This window comes from Apostichopus japonicus, chromosome 21, assembly GCF_037975245.1.
Source record: "Apostichopus japonicus isolate 1M-3 chromosome 21, ASM3797524v1, whole genome shotgun sequence".
NCBI lineage: Eukaryota > Metazoa > Echinodermata > Holothuroidea > Aspidochirotida > Stichopodidae > Apostichopus > Apostichopus japonicus.
The window spans coordinates 4,859,747-4,882,017 of record NC_092581.1 but is presented as its reverse complement, the minus strand read 5'-3'; the positions used below and the strand labels follow the sequence as shown (position 1 = coordinate 4,882,017).

The window sequence follows — 22,271 nt, the reverse complement described above, 5'->3', positions numbered from 1 at the left end:
TTATCAAAACCTTCCCATGAAAACTAAGATGTTTTGTAAAAAGACATACAGAAGAGAGAAAAGGTCACGAGCCGAGCATAGGCTGACGTATAGTGTAATCCAGACTCACGAGGGGATTCATTATAATGTCTCAGAACACCAAAGGATTCGAATAACGCGTGAAATGCAGTCCACTGAGAGAGTTGCTAAAGTCAACAAGAAACAAAACAATTACTTTGGTTACAGCCCTCCTACGTGGGCACTTTAAATGTAAATGGTTCGCAATTTGTCATGATGGACTCTTAAATGTTCAGTAATTGGCAAGCAATGCGAACATACCAGTAATAAACCTTGCGGCTTTCATTACACTTTAAAGGGGTGTTCTTGATCAACACGAGTGAATATATTACACAATATACACGTGAAGGTCTTTGAAAACTTTGTTTTCGCGAACGTTGATTTAAATAGTAGCCCATTCTTGTTCTTTTTCAGTTTTGATCGCTAATTTCTGATAATTAAGACAAATAACTATATAAGACATTTTTTGTAGATTTATGCTCCATCTGCAACAGCGAAATACTGAAATGATTCCATTGTTTTTTAATTATAATATTTTGTCGCCCAGACACTTCGTTTAAGCATTTGTTACGAGGAATTGCGATGACGCTTCAGTTGCCATGGTAATGGACTGTATTGTTATGTAATTTTAAGTTTTGTATGGAAAATTGACTACTCAACTAAACAGGGGGCTTGGCTTGAATTAAAAGTTCCCCACGTAGTTAAGGCTGAGTTGTTTTCTTTCCGTAGGTGCCTGAACCTGCAAATCGTAGAAGAATTTATCATTATCGGCTTTAATTTCTTTTCCCTCCCATTTGATAATATTGGTTCATGATGCAAATGACTGGAACTCTCATTATTACATAATATTGATGTCACTGACAGATAGAGGGCTCAGAACCAGACGGATATATATATGCGTACTGCAGTTTTTCATTAAAATTAAAGTTTTCGACAGTTTTTCATCATTTCATTTCTTTGTTTATATTTATTATTTTTAGGTCATAGCAGAATGACATATAGCACTATTTTTTCTTATTACTAGTTTTATTTTATTCAATTTTTGATATCACAGACATTAAATTAATTTCTTCTAAAGTTTTTCTAAAGTTAAAGTTTTCGACAGTTTTTCATCATTTCATTTCTTTGTTTATATTTATCATTTTTAGGTCATAGCAGAATGACATATAGCACTATTTTTTCTTATTACTAGTTTTATTTTATTCAATTTTTGATATCACAGACATTAAATTAATTTCTTCTACATGGAACTATATTAAAGTTGGTCCTTGCGCAAAAAAAAATGCTTTCCCAGCCACATACAGAGGGATATGCCATCTGTGTATCTATATATCAATATATCAATATATATATATATATATATATATATATATATATATATATATATATATATATATATATATATACATATATATATTTATATATATATATATATATATAAATATATATATATATATATAAATATATATATATATATATATATATTTATATATATATATACATATATATATATATATATATATATATAAATATATATATATATATATATATAAATATATATATATATATATATATATATAGTGTGTGTGTGTGTGTGTGTGCGTGTGTGTGTGTGCGTGTGTAACAGCTTCCAATTGAGGACACTCATAGTGTTACACACCTTCCAACCGGGGACTTGCTCCCAAACGGGGACGTCCCCGTTTGGTTTATGCTCGTATCTCTGTTCCTATTGGTCAAAATAGTTACCGCTAAAATTTCCAGTTCAATAGGCGGGAGTCGTCAATTAGTATATTTGAAACGTTTGAGTGTAAATATTTGTGTTTTCTGAGCATGGTTGTCTGTAATGCGCGGTCCCTGTTTGCACAGTGAGAAATCAAATCACGTGACATGTCACTGCCGCGAAAGTTGACGACTGCCCTCACCTACGATGTCCCCGTTTAGTCGAAATGTAACTACACAACTACACAAGGAGCACGCTACTTACTACTACAAGTGAAAACATCCAGAATAAGTCAGTGATTCAAGTCGTTGTTTTTCCAGAAAAGGACCTAGCGAGTAAGTAAATTAAGCAATGTGCAATAATTCCAAGTAAACAACTCGTACGTTGTTTAATTAGCGTAATATCAAACGTGGACGTCCCCGTTCCGATAGGCCCAGGCTAAAGTTAGGCTAGGCCTAGTCTGATAGACTTACTATCGTTAGTTCTGTGCTAGTCTAGTCGTAACTGTTTTACCAACGTTCTGTCTAAATTAAAAAGGAACGATTAATGCTTTTAATGGTAATTTAGAGACAACAAAAGTTACGGAATGATTGAACAATGATATTTGTCCCACTCATTTTAAGATAAGGCTAGATAAGTCTAGGGTAGCCTAACATAAGTAACGTTAGCATCAACACAGAGACGATAAGGTATATGCCATGCATTTTGTCAAGCAGGAACACGTGCCCGGTTGGATAGGTAATCGTGAAGTATCAAAAGGGTCCTCCCCATTTGGATAGGTTAACATGATACACGATGTTATAGTATATACCCCAGGTAGACTAGCCATCACTCCACACACTTGTAATGATTAAGAAAATCACTCTTTGAGTAGTAGTACTACTAGCCTAGGCCTAGTACTACTTTAGTATTACTAGTACTACCCTAAGTGTTGGCCATGTGGGTTAGTCAATTATTATCAGTAGCTTAGTACCATTGTTGGTGCTATGATATGGCTTCTTCTGGTTTTCCTATAGATCCAAATACTGTGTTTGGACATTTCATTACAACTTCAGTTTCAGTTTACCACGAGATTGTTTCACTCTGTCTTCGCTTTGGGATAACAAGACTATCAATTTGTTTTTGTGACTTTCTCAAAGCTTGGTGCATATTTGTGTATGAAGAAGAAGATTTTGATGTTATACAACTACATGTGTTACACAACCATCTTAATTGTGAAGTAGCTCATATTTAAGAACAAGTGAACATTCAAAACTATGCTGTAAGATATTGTCCCAAAATGTGAATATGTAGGCCTATGTTGGTGTTCTTAATTGTTGGAAGATCTATCCATAGGCTTTAGGTAGCAGAAATAGTAAAAAGGCCATGGAAGGCCACTTAGGCCTTTATTCGCCTGAGAAAGTTAATCTGATGAAATATTTTTATCATCACCAAAACAATTCAAACTAACTGATAGGATGTAAAGAACCAAACAAGCTGTGTCTTAGTTCTTGACTTTAGTCTGTTATTTCACTGACCCCTTCTTTTGCTTAAGTGACAGTTACTTGTTCATGAAAGTGTCATGAAAACATTTTAATCTTTACATTCTGTTGCATTGGTTATTAATTGGAAGCAATTGTGAATGGAATATTTTTTAACCTCACTAACTTTTCCTAACAAGACGCTGGTTTCAGTACTAAAAGAAATAACCAGTGACATGGGTCAGTCAGTTCACTACAATGCTTTTTCCCCCAAGTACTACATTGTTGAAATTTGAAGAGAGAAGAAAACCACAAATGTCATTATTCCACACTCAAAATGTTCATAGTTCATCACTCCAACAAACAGATTTAGAGAAATATTACCAGTGCATCGGTTAGTCTATGACCTGCATTATAGGCTTTGTTAGGCTACTGTACTTACAGTTATTGCAGTAAATGTTTATATCATGAATCCTTACATCACAGATCTAATAAGGTTTTTCACCATCCAAACAGATACATGCTGTCATGCAATTGTTGTCTACCATTTTGATGTTTAAAAAACTATAACTAAGCTAATATTAGACTTGTATAGTTTTGGTTTGTTGACGGTCAATGATGTCATGTGAAAATCTTCTATAGAGCAACACAAATGTACGAAAATCTACAAAATCTAACCTTGTGTTTATTAATCTTCATTTTAACAACTAGACATGCAAAGAAGAACAAGAAAAAGACGTAGATCTGTTACAGAACTATGTACAGAAGAGGATCCCCCTGGATTCCTTGTAAAGAATTCTCCAGGAAAAGGTATGCATTATCATAAATATTGCAAGTATTTCCCTTCATAAGCACTTTTTCAATAATATATTCAGCATACTTTCTTGCAAAATGGACAGATGGACTTTCACCACTGTAAACCAATTACTGTGCTGAACAAAACTCTTTCATATGCTGAGCGTAATACAGTTTGCGACTTTTTAACTCATCAAATGTTGAAGCTTTGTTTAGTTAATGTTTTTCTTACTTGTCAGTTGTTTGGTTCACTTCAGTTATGAAATAGATCCAATTTACCAACTTTGTTACCATATTAGTGTGGAGTGACAAAGCAGATGGATAGCCTTATACTGGCAAGGTGTCTCCTAACACAAAATGTAATACTGTACTGTTAAACTTTTCTTTTCATTAGCTGTGATGCAGGAATGTGTTCTATATCTTTTCATTATTAAAGGGAGAGGTGTCTTTACCGACTGCATAGTTGAGAAAGGGGAATTCCTTTTCTCCTATCATGGTGAACTCATTTCTGGGAGAGAAGGGGAGACTAGGGAGGAACATACCAGCAGTGTATTCAGATATTTCTTCAAATATCAAGACAAGAAATGGTGGTAAGCTATATGTAATTGTCATGAAGTAAACAGTCCATTTATAGCCCAAAATGGTTTATAACCATAGTGCACTTTACTTGCTTCACTATATACATTATACACAACAGTATGTACTTACAGCCTAAGGAGTTCTTGTCTGATTCTGAATCTATCCAATTCTGGACTATTCTTGACTTGAAATTAATAAAAAGCCTAGGACCTCAGCCAAGAGAATGTTCGAGGGTATATGAATTATCGCTCTATTTTTTCCACTATTCTTTTCTCAAGCATACAAAAGCACATTAAATAACTTTCTCACCATCACTGAAAGTTGCAGTTATGATTGAGAGAGGAGACAGATAATTCATATTCAAAACAGCCTTGTCATTGTACAATCTGATGGCTTTCCATATGAAAGGAAAGTTTTATTAACAATATATTGACTGCATTTGTTTATTCTTTTGATTATCACTATTAAAACCATAAATGTTTACAATATATTTATCTTTCACATTTTGTAGGTATTGCAATTAAAATGGCTGTGTTTATCAGCACCATTAATTAGGAATATTGTATACTACATGTGTTTGTGACTGGTATCTTTTTTCTTGCAGTGTTGATGCTACAAATGAACCCACTCATGGTCCAAAGCTTGGCCGTCTCGTAAACCACGGAAGAGGAGATCAGGCCAATGCAAAAATGGTAGTCAAGGCTCTGAACAATTTGCCCATTCTGTGCTTGTTAAGCAAAGAAAGACTTACCCCAGGAGTAGAAATTTTGTATGATTACGGCCTTGACGAGAAGGATATGCCATGGATGAAGAAGGTACAGTAGGAATTTAATGTTTTATTTTGTACACGATAAGTTTGGATATTGTATTCTCAGTGTATATTGATTTGTATATTTCATAGCTGACTAACAGGCTCGTTGTAGTCTCTTGGGTGTTTAATTTCTCACTTATTTGGTTGTATACAGAGTGCAGACTGAAGGTGAGATCATTTACTTTGCATCCTTATGGTACCTATGTCTGCCAAAATGCACCTGGAATGATGAACTAGGCCATCACTAGCTAAATGTTCCCATGGGAATAGAATGCATTACTGTACATTCATTGTTGGGAAACAAAATGTGGTTGTGTATTAAGTCCATCACTAATCACTGTTCAGCAGCTTGCAAGTGGTTTTACTAAACAATAATGTCCATTTAGTAAGACTGAGAGGTATCCAGCTTATTTTTGTGTATCATATATGTATTTTCAAAGTGACCTAATCTGTATCCCATTGAAAAAGTCAGCTCAAAGAGTCCTTACCAAAACTTATGTCATGTTCATTTCTAACTCGAGAATAAGAATAAATCTGTCTATCTATTTGGTGTACTGAATGTGAAGGGTTGTTCCGGCTAATCTGTTGTAAACAATTTTCATACTAAACGGTGTCCAAGTGCAATATGCCTAGATCCAGTCAGATGGAAATTGTTAACTTGATCTGCTGTAATCCTTTGCATTCAGCAATAAACTTTTGACAGGAAGTTTCTCATTCTCATTTCACATAGCTTCAGTACTGAAATGTGTGCAATATATGTCTTCCATTCCAGCCACCAGGCTCCTCTCTGACCCATACAGGTTAATTCTCATTTCTTGTGTTGGTTTTCAAGTTATTATTTTCTGCAGTTACACAGTTAAAGGCTATTTTGCCTTGTTTATCTTTTGCATTCCATTAAGTGTTAAAGGGATATTCCAGTGGCAGATGATGTTACTGTACATTCACGAAAAAGATGAAAATATTCCGCACTAGTACTTTAAAACCCTGTCTCAATATTTTGTCTCTAAATGTGTTGCTTTGTGGTTAATTATACTTGCAAGTAAATGCCTAGAAAATTGCAGGAAATTGATCCGAGTGGGTGGTCTGTGATATGTCATCATTTCTTCAAAAGCTCTACTTTAACTACATAATTTTTCTGTTGATTTGTTCTTAAAATATGATACGTTTGGATTTTCATTGGAAATAGCTCTCATTTTACTCTGAATTTAATCCTTAAAATACAAATTTTTAGTAAGAATGTTATTTCCACTCTCGATAAATGGTTTGCACTTTATAATAAAACACAAAAGTATTTTCAGTTAGTCTGATGTAATGACACCACTAACTCTGTCATAACATCATTGCCAGACACATTTGAAACATTTTTCCAAAGAAATTCATGAATATCTTTGCATCAACTTGTGCCAGTGGAATATCCATCCAACACCTTTTTTTTTGCATTGTTTAATTCTCACATTTTTTCTTTTGCCTGTTCATTATTGTCTTTCTTGTTTCAACCTAACATTTCAGCTGATGGTTTGATGAGAGTATAAAAAGAGGTAATTGTAATAATAAGTTGGCAGAATAATTGAGAGTCTTATTAATGTACATATAATAAGTAAGTAAGTGACTGAGTCAGTCAGTCAGTCCGTCAGTCAGTCAATCAGCCAGTCAGTCAGTCAGTCAATCACTCTACTGTAAAAAATATGGCTATGTTACAAATATGAAAAATAGTGATAGAGCGAACGATAAAACATTAAACAATCGAACAATAAAACACACAAAGGCAGGACCTAACGGCTCAAGTTATCATAGTAATTAAAGCCTTATTGCACGTGGAATAAATGAATTGCGATGACGGTTGCTTCTCATGGGTGGGAGACGCAGTCTGCCAGTGCCCCTAGTTATGATATTATCGTGCAGATAACAGTGAAGCGGGTGATCATGGTCATTCCAAACAATGTCTAGTTTGTTTTGGAGCAAGCACATATGGATATAATAGTAGTGTCCTCATTTGGTACTGTGGGCAGTAAATCTGTATATGATATATGTAGATCTCGTGAACAGTTTAATTTTAATGTGAAGTAAAGTAGTATAGCATAGTAGCCTTGATAGGTCACAGCCTACAGATATGATAATTTTCCAATTGGAATATGGTGCGTATGCAAGAAATACATTGTTTGAAGGTACATGCATACTTAGTTGATTCAGTATAGAATTAACCGTTGCAAATAAGTTAAGTTACGAATTAGTAGAAAATAGCAGCAATGTTGGTACATCATATATCAATCCTTACAGTACCTTGCATCACACATAGTTTACAACATATGGCATATGATGTAGTGCATGTGATAGAAATATGTTGTTGTTACCTGTGACAGTGTGCAGTGCCACTAATTGATACAGTACATAATTTCTACATCGCCAAGTAGACAAATATTTTATCTTCAGTTGGTGTGTAATGTACCATATCTAGTTTAAATTTACATTAGTTGCCCTCCTAACCCTAATGGGAAAAATGTTTTACTTTTCGTACCAGTTCATAATGTCCAAATCATTTTTTTCTAGATCTTAGTTTGTAATCATTATATACCATAGAATCCACATGTCATATGTGATACATCATCTTCTTAAATATGCATTAAACATTCTCCATTGTCCCAAGGGCCACTGCAGGTTTAATTCTAAGACATGAATTGTCTTAAGTTGCTGCTTTAGCATAGGTTCTAGCATGGAGTTTTCAATGGTGTTTATTTACTAATTATTACAACAACATATGCATTGGCAGGCCTATGTGCTACATCTGATGTAGCTCATGCACTTATCCTTTTAATGTGAAAAGTTCATTGCATGTACCAGAACTATTGTTCCTAGCCATTGGTACACAAGGTCCAAATATTAATGCTGTACCTATGTAATGATATAGAGTGATCACATTTGGTACGTGTATTATTTCTATTGCAAATGTGTTAAATTTCTAAAAGATAGAATATTTTATCCAAACATGGTTTGTTAAACAGTGATCTTCTTCATTGGGCACAATACAGTGTCTCCATCAGTGTACAGTGTAAAACTAAACAAATATTGTTTTTAGGCACTCAGACACAACGTCCTCATTTGGTTTGTCATTTTCTTGTAGCTACTTGTATTGTGTAAGTATTTATATTCTTTCAAGGATCTAATGCACAGAGTCCCCAGTTGGTATGTACTTTGATTGTAGCTAATGTTTCAAGGTACAGTATAAAGTAGTAGAATATATCATCCATGAATATTCAAATGGTATGTTGTACACCTCTCCATCTTAATAGTGAATGTAGATCAAAAAGTACATTGTTTCTCCATTTGGTGTGTGTGAGTATAGAAATTAGTACATTCTAGGCACTGATGCACAGAGTCCCCAGTTGGTATGTACTTTGATTGTAGCTAATTTGTCAAGGTATAAAGTAGTAGAATATATCATCCATTTATATTCAAAAGGTATGTGGTGCACCTCTCCATCTTAATGGTGAATGTAGATCCAAAAAGTATTGTACATTGTTTCTCCATTTGGTGTGTGTGAGTATAGAAATTAGTACTTTCTTAGGCTCTGATGCACAGAGTCCCCAGTTGGTATGTACTTTGATTGTAGCTAATGTGTCAAGGTATAAAGTAGTAGAATAAATCATCCATTAATGTTCAAATGGTATGTGGTACACCTCTCCATCTTAATGGTGAATGTATATCAAAAAAGTACATTGTTTCTCCATTTGGTGTGTGTGAGTATAGAAATTAGCACTTTCTAGGCACTGATGCACAGAGTCCCCAGTTGGTATGTACTTTGATTGTAGCTAATGTGTCAAGGTATAAAGTAGTAGAATAAATCATCCATTTATATTCAAATGGTATGTGGTACACCTCTCCATCTTAATGGTGAATGTAGATCAAAAAAATACATTGTTTCTCCATTCGGTGTGTGTGAGTATAGAAATTAGTACTTTCTAGGCACTGATTCACAGAGTCCCCAGTTGGTATGTACTTTGATTGTAGCTAATGTGTCAAGGTATAAAGTAGTAGAATATATTATCCATTAATATTCAAATGGTTTGTGGTACACCTCTCCATCTTAATGGTGAATGTAGATCAAAAAGTACATTGTTTCTCCATTCGGTGTGTTTGAGTATAGAAATTACAGGGTAGTACTTTATTGGCACTGATGCACAGAGTCCCCAGTTGGTATGTACTTTGATTGTAGCTAATGATTCAAGGAATAAAGTAGTAGAATATATCAGCCATTAATATTCAAATGGTATGTGGTACACCTCTCCATCTTAATGGTGAATGTAGATCAAAAAAGTACAATGTTTCTCCATTCGGTGTGTGAAAGTATAGAAATTAGTACTTTCTAGGCACTGATGCACAGAGTCCCCAGTTGGTATGTACTTTGATTGTAGCTAATGTGTCAAGGTATAAAGTAGTAGAATAAATCATCCATTAATGTTCAAATGGTATGTGGTACACCTCTCCATCTTAATGGTGAATGTATATCAAAAAAGTACATTGTTTCTCCATTTGGTGTGTGTGAGTATAGAAATTAGTACTTTCTTAGTCTCTGATGCACAGAGTCCCCAGTTGGTATGTACTTTGATTGTAGCTAATGATTCAAGGAATAAAGTAGTAGAATATATCATCCATTTATATTCAAATGGTTTGTGGTACACCTCTCCATCTTAATGGTGAATGTAGCTCAAAAAGTACATTGTTTCTCCATTCGGTGTGTGTGAGTATAGAAATTAGCACTTTCTAGGATCTGATGCACAGAGTCCCCAGTTGGTATGTACTTTGATTGTAGCTAATGTGTCAAGGTATAAAGTAGTAGAATAAATCAGCCATGAATATTCAAATAATGGTTTGTGGTACACCTCTCCATCTTAATGGTGAATGTAGATCAAAAAGTACATTGTTTCTCCATTTGGTGTGTGTGAGTATAGAAATTAGCACTTTCTAGGATCTGATGCACAGAGTCCCCAGTTGGTATGTACTTTGATTGTAGCTAATGTGTCAAGGTATAAAGTAGTAGAATATATTATCCATTAATATTCAAATGGTTTGTGGTACACCTCTCCATCTTAATGGTGAATGTAGATCAAAAAGTACATTGTTTCTCCATTCGGTGTGTTTGAGTATAGAAATTACAGGGTAGTACTTTATTGGCACTGATGCACAGAGTCCCCAGTTGGTATGTACTTTGATTGTAGCTAATTTGTCAAGGTATAAAGTAGAAGAATAAATCATCCATTTATATTCAAAAGGTATGTGGTGCACCTCTCCATCTTAATGGTGAATGTAGATCAAAAAAGTACTGTACATTGTTTCTCCATTTGGTGTGTGTGAGTATAGAAATTAGTACTTTCTTAGGCTCTGATGCACAGAGTCCCCAGTTGGTATGTACAGTACTTTGATTGTAGCTAATGTGTCAAGGTATAAAGTAGTAGAATATATTATCCATTAATGTTCAAATGGTATGTGGTACACCTCTCCATCTTAATGGTGAATGTAGATCAAAAAGTACATTGTTTCTCCATTTGGTGTGTGTGAGTATAGAAATTAGTACTTTCTAGGCATTGATGCACAGAGTCCCCAGTTGGTATGTACTTTGATTGTAGCTAATTTGTCAAGGTATAAAGTAGTAGAATATATCATCCATTTATATTCAAAAGGTATGTGGTGCACCTCTCCATCTTAATGGTGAATGTAGATCAAAAAAGTAATGTACATTGTTTCTCCATTTGGTGTGTGTGAGTATAGAAATAAGTACTTTCTTAGGCTCTGATGCACAGAGTCCCCAGTTGGTATGTACTTTGATTGTAGCTAATGTGTCAAGGTATAAAGTAGTAGAATAAATCATCCATTAATGTTCAAATGGTATGTGGTACACCTCTCCATCTTAATGGTGAATGTAGATCAAAAAAGTACATTGTTTCTCCATTTGGTGTGTGTGAGTATAGAAATTAGCACTTTCTAGGATCTGATGCACAGAGTCCCCAGTTGGTATGTACTTTGATTGTAGCTAATGTGTCAAGGTTTAAAGTAGTAGAATAAATCAGCCATGAATATTCAAATAATGGTATGTGGTACACCTCTCCATCTTAATGGTGAATGTAGATCAAAAAAGTACTGTACATTGTTTCTCCATTTGGTGTGTGTGAGTATAGAAATTAGTACTTTATAGGCACTGATGCACAGAGTCCCCAGTTGGTATGTACTTTGATTGTAGCTAATGTGTCAAGGTATAAAGTAGTAGAATAAATCATCCATTAATGTTCAAATGGTATGTGGTACACCTCTCCATCTTAATGGTGAATGTAGATCAAAAAGTACATTGTTTCTCCATTTGGTGTGTGTGAGTATAGAAATTAGTACTTTCTTAGGCTCTGATGCACAGAGTCCCCAGTTGGTATGTACTTTGATTGTAGCTAATGATTCAAGGTATAAAGTAGTAGAATATATCATCCATTTATATTCAAAAGGTATGTGGTGCACCTCTCCATCTTAATGGTGAATGTAGATCAAAAAAGTACTGTACATTGTTTCTCCATTTGGTGTGTGTGAGTATAGAAATTAGTACTTTCTAGGCACTGATGCACAGAGTCCCCAGTTAGTATGTACTTTGATTGTAGCTAATGTGTCAAGGTATAAAGTAGTAGAATATATCATCCATTAATATTTAAATGGTATGTGGTGCACCTCTCCATCTTAATGGTGAATGTATATCAAAAAAGTACATTGTTTCTCCATTTGGTGTGTGTGAGTATAGAAATTAGTACTTTCTAGGCACTGATGCAAAGAGTCCCCAGTTGGTATGTACTTTGATTGTAGCTAATGTGTCATGGTATAAAGTAGTAGAACATTTTATCCATGAATATTCAAATGGTATGTGGTGCACCTCTCCATCTTAATGGTGAATGTAGATCAAAAAAGTACATTGTTTCTCCATTTGGTGTCTGTGAGTATAGAAATTAGTACTTTATAGGCACTGATGCACAGAGTCCCCAGTTGGTATGTACTTTGATTGTAGCTAATGTGTCAAGGTATAAAGTAGTAGAATAAATCATCCATTAATGTTCAAATGGTATGTGGTACACCTCTCCATCTTAATGGTGAATGTAGATCAAAAAGTACATTGTTTCTCCATTTGGTGTGTGTGAGTATAGAAATTAGTACTTTCTTAGGCTCTGATGCACAGAGTCCCCAGTTGGTATGTACTTTGATTGTAGCTAATGTGTCAAGGTATAAAGTAGTAGAATATATCATCCATTTATATTCAAAAGGTATGTGGTGCACCTCTCCATCTTAATGGTGAATGTAGATCAAAAAAGTCCTGTACATTGTTTCTCCATTTGGTGTGTGTGAGTATAGAAATTAGTACTTTCTTAGGCTCTGATGCACAGAGTCCCCAGTTGGTATGTACTTTGATTGTAGCTAATGTGTCAAGGTATAAAGTAGTAGAATATATCATCCATTTATATTCAAAAGGTATTTGGTACACCTCTCCATCTTAATGGTGAATGTAGATCCAAAAAGTACATTGTTTCTCCATTTGGTGTGTGTGAGTATAGAAATTAGTACTTTCTAGGCACTGATGCACAGAGTCCCCAGTTGGTATGTACTTTGATTGTAGCTAATGTGTCAAGGTATAAAGTAGTAGAATAAATCATCCATTAATATTCAAATGGTATGTGGTACACCTCTCCATCTTAATGGTGAATGTAGATCAAAAAGTACATTGTTTCTCCATATGGTGTGTGTGAGTATAGAAATTAGTACTTTCTAGGATCTGATGCACAGAGTCCCCAGTTGGTATGTACTTTGATTGTAGCTAATGTGTCAAGGTATAAAGTAGTAGAATATATCATCCATTAATATTCAAAAGGTATGTGGTGCACCTCTCCATCTTAATGGTGAATGTAGATCCAAAAAATTACATTGTTTCTACATTTGGTGTGTGTGAGTATAGAAATTAGTACTTTCTAGGCATTGATGCACAGAGTCCCCAGTTGGTATGTTCTTTGATTGTAGCTACTGGTAAATATTTTTTTTTTTTAGTAGAACATAGCATTCACAAGCATTTTGTATGTGACTCATCTATCTTTCCATGAATGTGCTGTATTGTATCAGTACAAGTTATGTTGTTCTTAGGTTCTATCATAGATTGGCCCACAAGGTATGTTATTAGTGTCATCAGTTTCTGTGTGCTACTGTAAGATGTCAATGGTTTGTATTTAATTCATCATTGTAGCTGCTACAGTGTTGACATAATAGTGTCATTGGTTTTTGCAAATGTGTTACCACAGTAATTATAAAGTGCTAGGCATAACTTTAAAGGTGTAGACATGTTGTGCAATGTTGCCATATTTGTTCTGATATTTGGTATTTATGATTATATTTTTTAATTTTATTGGTTCTGTTTATCTGTTTTTACTAACTTATACAAAGGTTGGTTAAAGGGTACCCTTCTTATGTATGGTATTTATGTGCACCGATGCACAGAGTCCCAAGTTGGTATGCTATATAGCTGTATATAATGTCTGGAAGATCTTATGTAGAAGAGCATAGCATCCTTATACGTTTGATATGCGACACATCATGAATGTGCATTACATGAATGTCTATACTGTACTGCCATAGTAGAACAAATCATGTATCTGGTTACTAGCACAGAGTGACCCCACTTTGTATGCTTAATATTTTCCGTTAAAAATGGATTCAGTTTCAAGATAAATAGAATGTAGATCAATCCAATGGTTGCATCGACAAGTGGAATGTGATACATCATTCGATCTTGCATGTACAAAGTACATTGTTTCTCCATTTGGTGTGTGAGTATAGAAATGAGTACTTTCTGGGCACTAATGCACAGAGTCCCCAGTTGGTATGTACTTTGATTGTAGCTAATGTGTAAATGTAAATTTGAAAATGTGTTTCTATTTTCCACAGCATAAATATAAAGGTGTCTACATGGTGTTAAATGTTTCCTTATTTGTTTTGATATTTGATATTTATTAATATGTTTTTTTAAATTGTTTTATCCAACAGATGGGGAACCAAAAGCCTCTGCAGTAATTCAGCAAAAACTAGCGGTAAACGACAATAAACAACCTACCTGTACAGAGGTGTTTGGAGAAACTCATACAGGATCTGAGCAATATCAGGAAGTGGCAGACCATGACCAAAAAACAGATACAGAAGCAAAACACCCTGCAGTACTTGCGCAAGAATTGCCAGCAGCAGAACTCAACCGACCATCAGATGTAGAAAGAGAGGCTGATGTAGAATCTACAAAGGAACCGAAAGTAGCACAACAGGTCCAGCCAACAGATATTGAACTTAAGCAAAAACTAGCGGTAAACGACAATAAACAACCTACAGAGGTGTTTGGAGAAACTCATACACGATCTGAGCAATATCAGGAAATGGCAGACCTTGACCAAAAAACAGATACAGAAGCAAAACACCCTGCAGTACTTGGGCAAGAATTGCAAGCAGCAGAACTCAACCGACCATCAGATGTAGAAAGAGAGGCTGATGTAGAATCTACAAAGGAACCGAAAGTAGCACAACAGGTCCAGCCAACAGATATTGAACTTAAGCAAAAACTAGCGGTAAACGACAATAAACAACCTACAGAGGTGTTTGGAGAAACTCATACACGATCTGAGCAATATCAGGAAATGGCAGACCTTGACCAAAAAACAGATATAGAAGCAAAACACCCTGCAGTACTTGGGCAAGAATTGCAAGCAGCAGAACTCAACCGACCATCAGATGTAGAAAGAGAGGCTGATGTAGAATCTACAAAGGAACCGAAAGTAGCACAACAGGTCCAGCCAACAGATATTGAACTTAAGCAAGAAATGAAAGTAGCAGACCAAGTGAGAGGATACAAAGTTCTTGAAACAAGTAAGTACCATATCATCAACAATTATCAACATATCATGTTAAATGTGCAGATACAAGTGATTCTGTATTATATTTGTTTGCATATGCTATGTGGAAAGCAACTAGTCATAATCCTCGTATGAAATACATGTCTGTTTGCTAAGATGGATAACTAAGAGCCTAACACTAAGTGTTCTCTTTGATACAATTTGCTACTTTTTGTCAAATTTTTAAGACAAAATCAAAGCAAAAATATGTGCTTCTTCTGGCTATTGCAGGTGTTCCATAGTTGATTATTACTTCATAATTAAATGTGACAATCACTGATCTTTTCAGAAATCAAAGATGACAGTTTGCTGACGGCATGTTGTAATGAAGAAGGCGAAGATGATGGTCAAAGCGATCAAGACTCATCAAGTTCTTCAGATGAAGGAAGTGAATATTTACCATCTGAAGAGGAAGAATTGGTACCACCATCAGATGCATCAAATGATTCATTCCCAAGATATCCAAACCTTAATCTACTGCTTGGATCTGATGTGGATACTACAGAGTCACAGGAGACTGCAAAGTTCAACGAGGAAGATAGTCCTGGTCCACCTCTAATACATGTTAAAACCACTAGCAACTCAGATGGTAGAAAGTATAATAAGAAACATGTCTGCTTTTACTGTGAGATATCCCAAGCAAAGTTGCCACGTCACTTGCAAAGTGCACATTCAGATGAGTCTGCTGTCAGAGATTGGATGGGAGAAACTAATATTACGTTGAAAAATGCCAAGCTTACAAAAATCAGAAACTTGGGAAATCACATCAACAACTGCAAAGTTTTGGAAGAAGGCAGGGGAGAACTACTTGTGAAGTATAGACCTGTGGGAAGTGTAGATCCAGCAGAGTTTGTTCCATGCCCAACCTGCTACGGGTATTTGACCAGGAAATTTCTCTGGAAGCACACCTGTCCATTACAAAATAAGCAGAGTGATGCTGGAAAGAAGAAAAGAGGAGACAGAGTCAGAAATGGTACCATGCTGTTACCAAGCCCATCAAATTTGCATTCAGAAGTTGCAGAACTTTTGTCTACTCTAAAAAATGACAATGTGTCAAGAGTGATTAAGAGTGATGAGCTCATTCTTCAGTTTGCCAAGAAGGAGAATCTAAAACTAGGCCATGATCCTGAACAACAAAACTACACACGCACAAAGCTACGAGAAGTTGCAAGACTCTTAATTGACGCTCGTGTTGTAAGCAAAGATGAAAACCAAACCTTAACTGAACTAATTCATCCTGCAAAATATGACATCGTTGTGACTGCTGCGCGAAATTTAGCAGGATTTGATAGCAGCACACATACATACAAAGTACCCAGTCTTGCATTAAAACTTGGCCATTCCCTGAAGAAGTGTGCTCTTATCGTAAAAGCTGAAGGATTGAAATCTGGTGATGAAAATGCTGTTAATAAATCCACACAGTTTCATGAATTATGCGAGATGAAATGGACAGAGGATATTTCTGTCCATGCCCATCGTACACTCACGGAGAACAAAAGAAACAAAGCAAAGGCATTGCCTCTAGCAGAAGATGTTCTTTGTCTCACATCCTACCTGAAAGAAACATCAGAAGTACAAAGAAAGCTTGTGAAGGAAGGAACATGTGACAGTTTCACAGCTTGGAAATCTCTGAATGAACTTACTCTGACACAAGTGATGCTCTTCAACAGGAGAAGACAAGGTGAGATCTCAAAAATGAGTGTTGATGACTACAATAGTAGATGCCTTCCTGAATCCATGGACTACATTTATGATTCTCTTAGCGACTTTGAGAAAGAGTTGTGCAGGACATTCAAAAGAGTAGAAATTGTTGGGAAGAAAGGAAGAACAGTTCCTGTTCTGCTAACTAAAGAAATGGAGGAATCAATGTCGTTGCTACTCAGTAGCAGAGAGAACGTTGGTGTAAGTGCTGAAAATCCTTATATGTTTCCATCGACTTCAGATGGTCACATTCGAGGTTCTGACTGTATTAGAAGGTATGCTGTTTTGTGTGGAGCAACTAATCCAACTTTCCTGCGATCGACAGCTTTAAGGAAGCAGATTGCCACGGTTAGTCAAGTGCTGAACCTCAAAGACAACGAGCTTGACATACTTGCCAAATTTCTCGGTCATGATGTACGAGTACATCGGGAGTTTTATAGACTACCTGATTCCACGCTGCAGGTTGCGAAAATTTCAAAATTACTCTTATCGCTGGAGAATGGTAGAACCTCAAACCTTGCAGGCAAATCACTTGATGAGATTGACATAGAAAAAGATGAAGGTAAGGAATACCACAATTTTACATTTCTTGGGAAACTGTGCACATACTTCTCCATGATGCAAGCCCCAATTGTTTGTAGAACATGTTGAATGTTGTTCTGAGTAATGATTTCTAGTTCTACAAACAATCCCAGGTCTAAATGTTCTCTACACCCTCAAGCTCTAAATATGTCAAACATTATCAAGTATAATGACAGCAAACCACTCCTGACTGCTTTGCTTAAAAATGCTGCTTACATTTCTAAATGCCTAAAACAGATTAACTAGATCTCAGTATTTGGAATCACAGGGAATAAATTCCTTCATAGACCCGTAGTACTGCTGAAATGATTAAACATGGTGAGGGTACAGTCAGCTTTCTTGCACTTTTTACCCAATTGTTGTCTACGTGTATGTAAGATGTGTTGAATATATATCACAAATATAACTCTTGATGTTCTTTGCAGAGATACAGGAGGATGAAAGTGTAAATGACAGTGAAGAAGATGAGAAAGTGGAAGAAGAGGATGAGCAGGAGCAGGAGCCTTTGAACCATGTTCCACATGTGACAATGCCAGAACAAAGTCCAATTCCAGCAACTGCAAAAAGTATGTAAACTAGATAGTTTGTAATATTACATTTCTGTAATTCTTCATGTACAGTAAGCATCACGTCGGCTAGCGATATGAGTAACTGCTCACAATATACACTGACTCTCTCTTGCAATTGCTTCCTTGCTTCTGTTTTGCTTATATCAGATGAAAATGGGTGTCATGCCTGCTCATGTGGTGTGCAAAGTACAATGTCTCACCAGTCACTTGTTTGAACTCTATTCAAGCATAATATATATTTGCTCATTTTCAATGTATATGTGTCTGATGTGAGTGAATGTCACAATATAATATTTTAATAACTCTAAAATATGCCATTAACTGCTCACGACTTTGCATACAAAACAAAAATAGGACTCAATCCACAGTAACATTGACATGGATGACTGAACAAATACATGTTACTGTAGCTACTGTGAACAATCCTCACAATTTGCCTTTTACACTAGTCTTGTTAATTCTTGAGGGATTTGCCGCAACTCATTTTCTAGTAGATGATTGAATTGTTCCACCTGTTTTTTGAGAAGCCAGAAAACATTATAGTTTTGTATGAACAGACCTATTCCCATTCTGACAGATGCACCGGGCATGCTCTTTAGGTGACCTTTTACACATGTCTGTTCTCATCTAAGGCGATTTTGTCTGTTCTCATCTAAGGCAATAGTGCAATACATATCTGCATAATTGTTTAAGTTAATTTCTTTTCACTTTTTCAGAAACACAATGCAGAAGGAGACCTTGGTCAAATGAAGAAGTAGACATAATGAAGAAAGCCTTCAGAAAGGAAATTGCACAGAACAAACTTCCTGGAAAAGCAGCGATTGAAAAAGTTCTTGAGCAGTATGATTGCCTTAGAGGGCGCAAATGGACCAACTTGAAAGATTTTATTCGAAATCGCTTTCTAAAAGCAAATAAAGAGTAGAGCTGTTATACAGCTGTTTCAAATAAACCGTTATTTGAGTGGGTGGTACTTAGTTATGAGGATACAAGTTTCAGTGTCACTTTTCTACATGAAAAAACGTGGGAAGCAAATAGGCGGCTGCTATTTTTGTGATACTTTTCAAAGCTTTTGTTGTTTGTTCATCACATCACTCTTAAAAGTTGTGTTTGTATTTTAGATTTATGGCTGACCAGAAAAACAGCTGTGACTTATTTGACCTATGTGTTATTTCTAATTCACTGCAACATTGCATTACTAGTTTATTTTTAATTCAGGTACTAAGTTGCACTACATACATAAAATGGTGCACAGATAATATTTCCTTAAGTAATAGAAAAACTTATGCAGAGCAAAAACAAAGGGTTAGAAAGGTTGAACAGCTCTTTTATTGTTTATGTGTTTTAATTCTTAATTACTACATTATTACAGGCATGTTTTTCATTTCAGTAATTACGTTGCACTGCATAATTTAAATTGTGTCGAACGCCTTTAGAAAAAAAGCTGCAGAGAGAAAATTTAAAAAAAAGTAATAGAAAAACTCCTGGATAAATGAGAACACTAGGAAAAATGTAAGCTACTTATTTGTAATTGCTTGGAGAAACTTCAAAAGAAAACACACAAAGGTTAGATAAATGTTGTTTTTAAGGAGAACAGCTCTGACATTGAGTGTGGTTGCAGAAGAAAAATAGATGGCTGTTACTGCTATTTATATTATTGTTTTCAAAAATGTTGTTTTGTTTGTTGATGACAGCTTCATTAAAGTGATATTTGTACTTAAGTTTAAGGGCTGAGGGAATGTTGACTTCTTTAAAATTGGTATACTGTAGTTGACTGATAGAGCTAATTTATATGCTGGTCTTTGCTTAATAATGCCACATCTGAGGTGCCTAGTTGAAACATGGCTGAAATAGTCAAAAAGGTGGTGACGCTATTGGATTGATTCAAATCAATTAGCTGATATGTTTGTTTACTGTTCATTATGTTTAAGCTGTTTAACTTGGTGTTATATGAATACATTGTTTTGTTACTTACTTTTAGTTTCCATTGTGTTATAGTTATTTTCTCTGTCAATGTGTGAGATTGGCTTCTGTTAAAGGAGAAAATAGATGGCTGCTATTACTGCTATTAATATTATTATTTTAAAAACTGTTGTTTTGTTTGTTGATGACAGTCCCATTAAAGTGATATTTGTACTTAAGTTTAAGGGCTGACCGGTAAGACAGTTTGAGTTGAGCAATTTATTTATGTCTGATATTGGATATAAGTTCAGTTTTCAAAGCAATAGAATTGCTCTTTAATTAAACAACTTTATTACTTTACTTAAATGGGTTTTTTTTTTCAAAATCACTGCATCACCTTGATTTAAGCAATTGCATGTTACCAATATAGGGAATGTTGACCTCTTTAAAATTGGTATAGTTGACTGATAGAGCTAATTTATATGCTGGTCTTTGCTTAATAATGCCACATCTGAGGTGCCTAGTTGAAACATGGCTGAAATAGTCAAAAAGGTGGTGATGCTATTAGATTGATTCAAATCAATAAGCTGATATGTTTGTTTACTGTTCGTTATATTTAAGCTGTTTAACTTGGTGTTATATAAATACATTGTTTTGTTACTTACTTTTAGTTTCCATTGTGTTATAGTTATGTTCTCTGTCAATGTCTGAATTTGACGTATCAACGCGTATCAAAACTGATCTGAATATGTTTTTAAACATGAATCCAACTAAAGTTGACATATTTGAAAACTTTGTTGCCAACTTTTGCTTGTACCCATTTAGTATGGACTAAGTTACCCCTGTGCTGAAGTGTGATTGTAAATGCAAACCCTGTTAGGTATTGACAATAATAGAACATGAACCACTGTTGTGTCCCCAGTTGAAATACACTGTGTGTCCGCATTTGGTACATAACTTGTTAAGTGTGGTCCACAATTGGAATACACTGTGTGTCCCCATTTGGTACATAACTTGTTAAGTGTGGTCCACAATTGGAATACACTGTGTGTCCCCATTTGGTACATTACTTGTTAAGTGTGGTCCACAGTGGAAAAAACTGTGTGTCCCCATTTGGTACATTACTTGTTAAGTGTGGTCCACAGTTGAAATACACTGTGTGTCCCCATTTGGTACATTACTTGCTAAGTGTGGTCCCCAGTTGAAAAACACTGTGTGTCCCCATTTGGTACATTACTTGTTAAGTGTGGTCCCCAGTTGAAAAACACTGTGTGTCCCCATTTGGTATGTACTTAATCAAAATAGTTTTTAGCTTATATATTCCCTAACATTAAGTGTTAATGAAAAGCCTCCTGCCATGGCTCATTGCAAGTCATAGGACACACCCTCATACCTGGGAATGTGCCGTGCGGCACTGTCCCCACTTGGTCAGTCCAAAAAAAGAGTCCCCGATTGGAGCCTGTTACATGTATGTGTGTGTGTGTGTGTGTGCCTTTTAAAATTCTTTGAAATTGTTTTTCGCACATATTGTAGATATTGGTCTTTTCTTTTTAGATGTAGCAGGGGAACGGAGACGGGTGCGGTGTAGGAATGGATGTATGTGTATTGTGGTGTGTTTTATGGGTGTGTGAGATTTACTTAAAATACAGTTGTGCGAGTTAATACCATACGTTTACGCAGGTCGAGTCAATACAGTCGAACTGAAACTGATTTGTGCATTTTTACTAAATCAAAGGTTAGTACGAACGTTATGAAGTAGGCCAACCAACCGTCCTCCCCACATACCAAAGATGTTATTGCATGTACTTTATATCATTAATGACAATTATCAACTCCGTTTACACCGACAAGACAATAAACATGTCGAAAACAATTTAAAAACTTATTAAATGTGCGTAGGAACCAACCCCGTCCGACCCACAGTGGCAACCCCCCCCCCTGGGTAGTGTTCATTTTATTCTTAATAGTTAACTATAATAACAATGTAGCCCGAATTATGTATGCAAATTAGGCTAGGCTACGCTATGGAAGTGTGATACGTTGTGGCCACTAGTTTGAATGCTTACAGTTAGTAACAGGAAGTTATCCACAGATCGACTGTGGCATTAATACGGTAAACTTACTGAAATGTATATATGCTATTATAATATGTTGATA

General features: G+C 35.4%; 1 protein-coding gene across 2 annotated transcripts; it reads left to right on the top strand.

Annotated features, from left to right (window-relative positions):
* Window positions 1–1,646: 1,646 nt before the first annotated feature.
* On the top strand, window positions 1,647–21,538 carry LOC139962914 (uncharacterized). 2 transcript variants are annotated; one of them, XM_071963317.1, is made up of 9 exons: window positions 1,647–2,112; window positions 3,949–4,047; window positions 4,469–4,622; window positions 5,216–5,426; window positions 6,195–6,222; window positions 14,474–15,337; window positions 15,653–17,626; window positions 18,072–18,212; window positions 18,932–21,538. In XM_071963317.1, exons 2-9 carry the CDS (start codon window positions 3,951–3,953, stop codon window positions 19,135–19,137), a joined length of 3,675 nt encoding a protein of 1,224 aa, XP_071819418.1. In that variant the 5' UTR covers window positions 1,647–2,112; window positions 3,949–3,950; the 3' UTR covers window positions 19,138–21,538. The 2 variants fall into 2 exon arrangements, with proteins under 2 accessions (XP_071819418.1, XP_071819419.1); XM_071963318.1 differs by lacking the exons at window positions 1,647–2,112; window positions 3,949–4,047; window positions 4,469–4,622; window positions 6,195–6,222 and having other exon boundaries at window positions 5,262–5,426; window positions 18,932–21,536.
* Window positions 21,539–22,271: the final 733 nt, after the last annotated feature.

Bases quoted from the DNA above. Each gene is read 5' to 3' on its own strand.
- LOC139962914 (XM_071963317.1), top strand. From the start codon at position 3,951: ATGCAAAGAAGAACAAGAAAAAGACGTAGATCTGTTACAGAACTATGT. The intron at 4,048-4,468 runs GTATGCATTATC...TCATTATTAAAG, and splicing joins AAAGAATTCTCCAGGAAAAG to GGAGAGGTGTCTTTACCGAC. The intron at 4,623-5,215 runs GTAAGCTATATG...TTTTTCTTGCAG, and splicing joins TATCAAGACAAGAAATGGTG to TGTTGATGCTACAAATGAAC.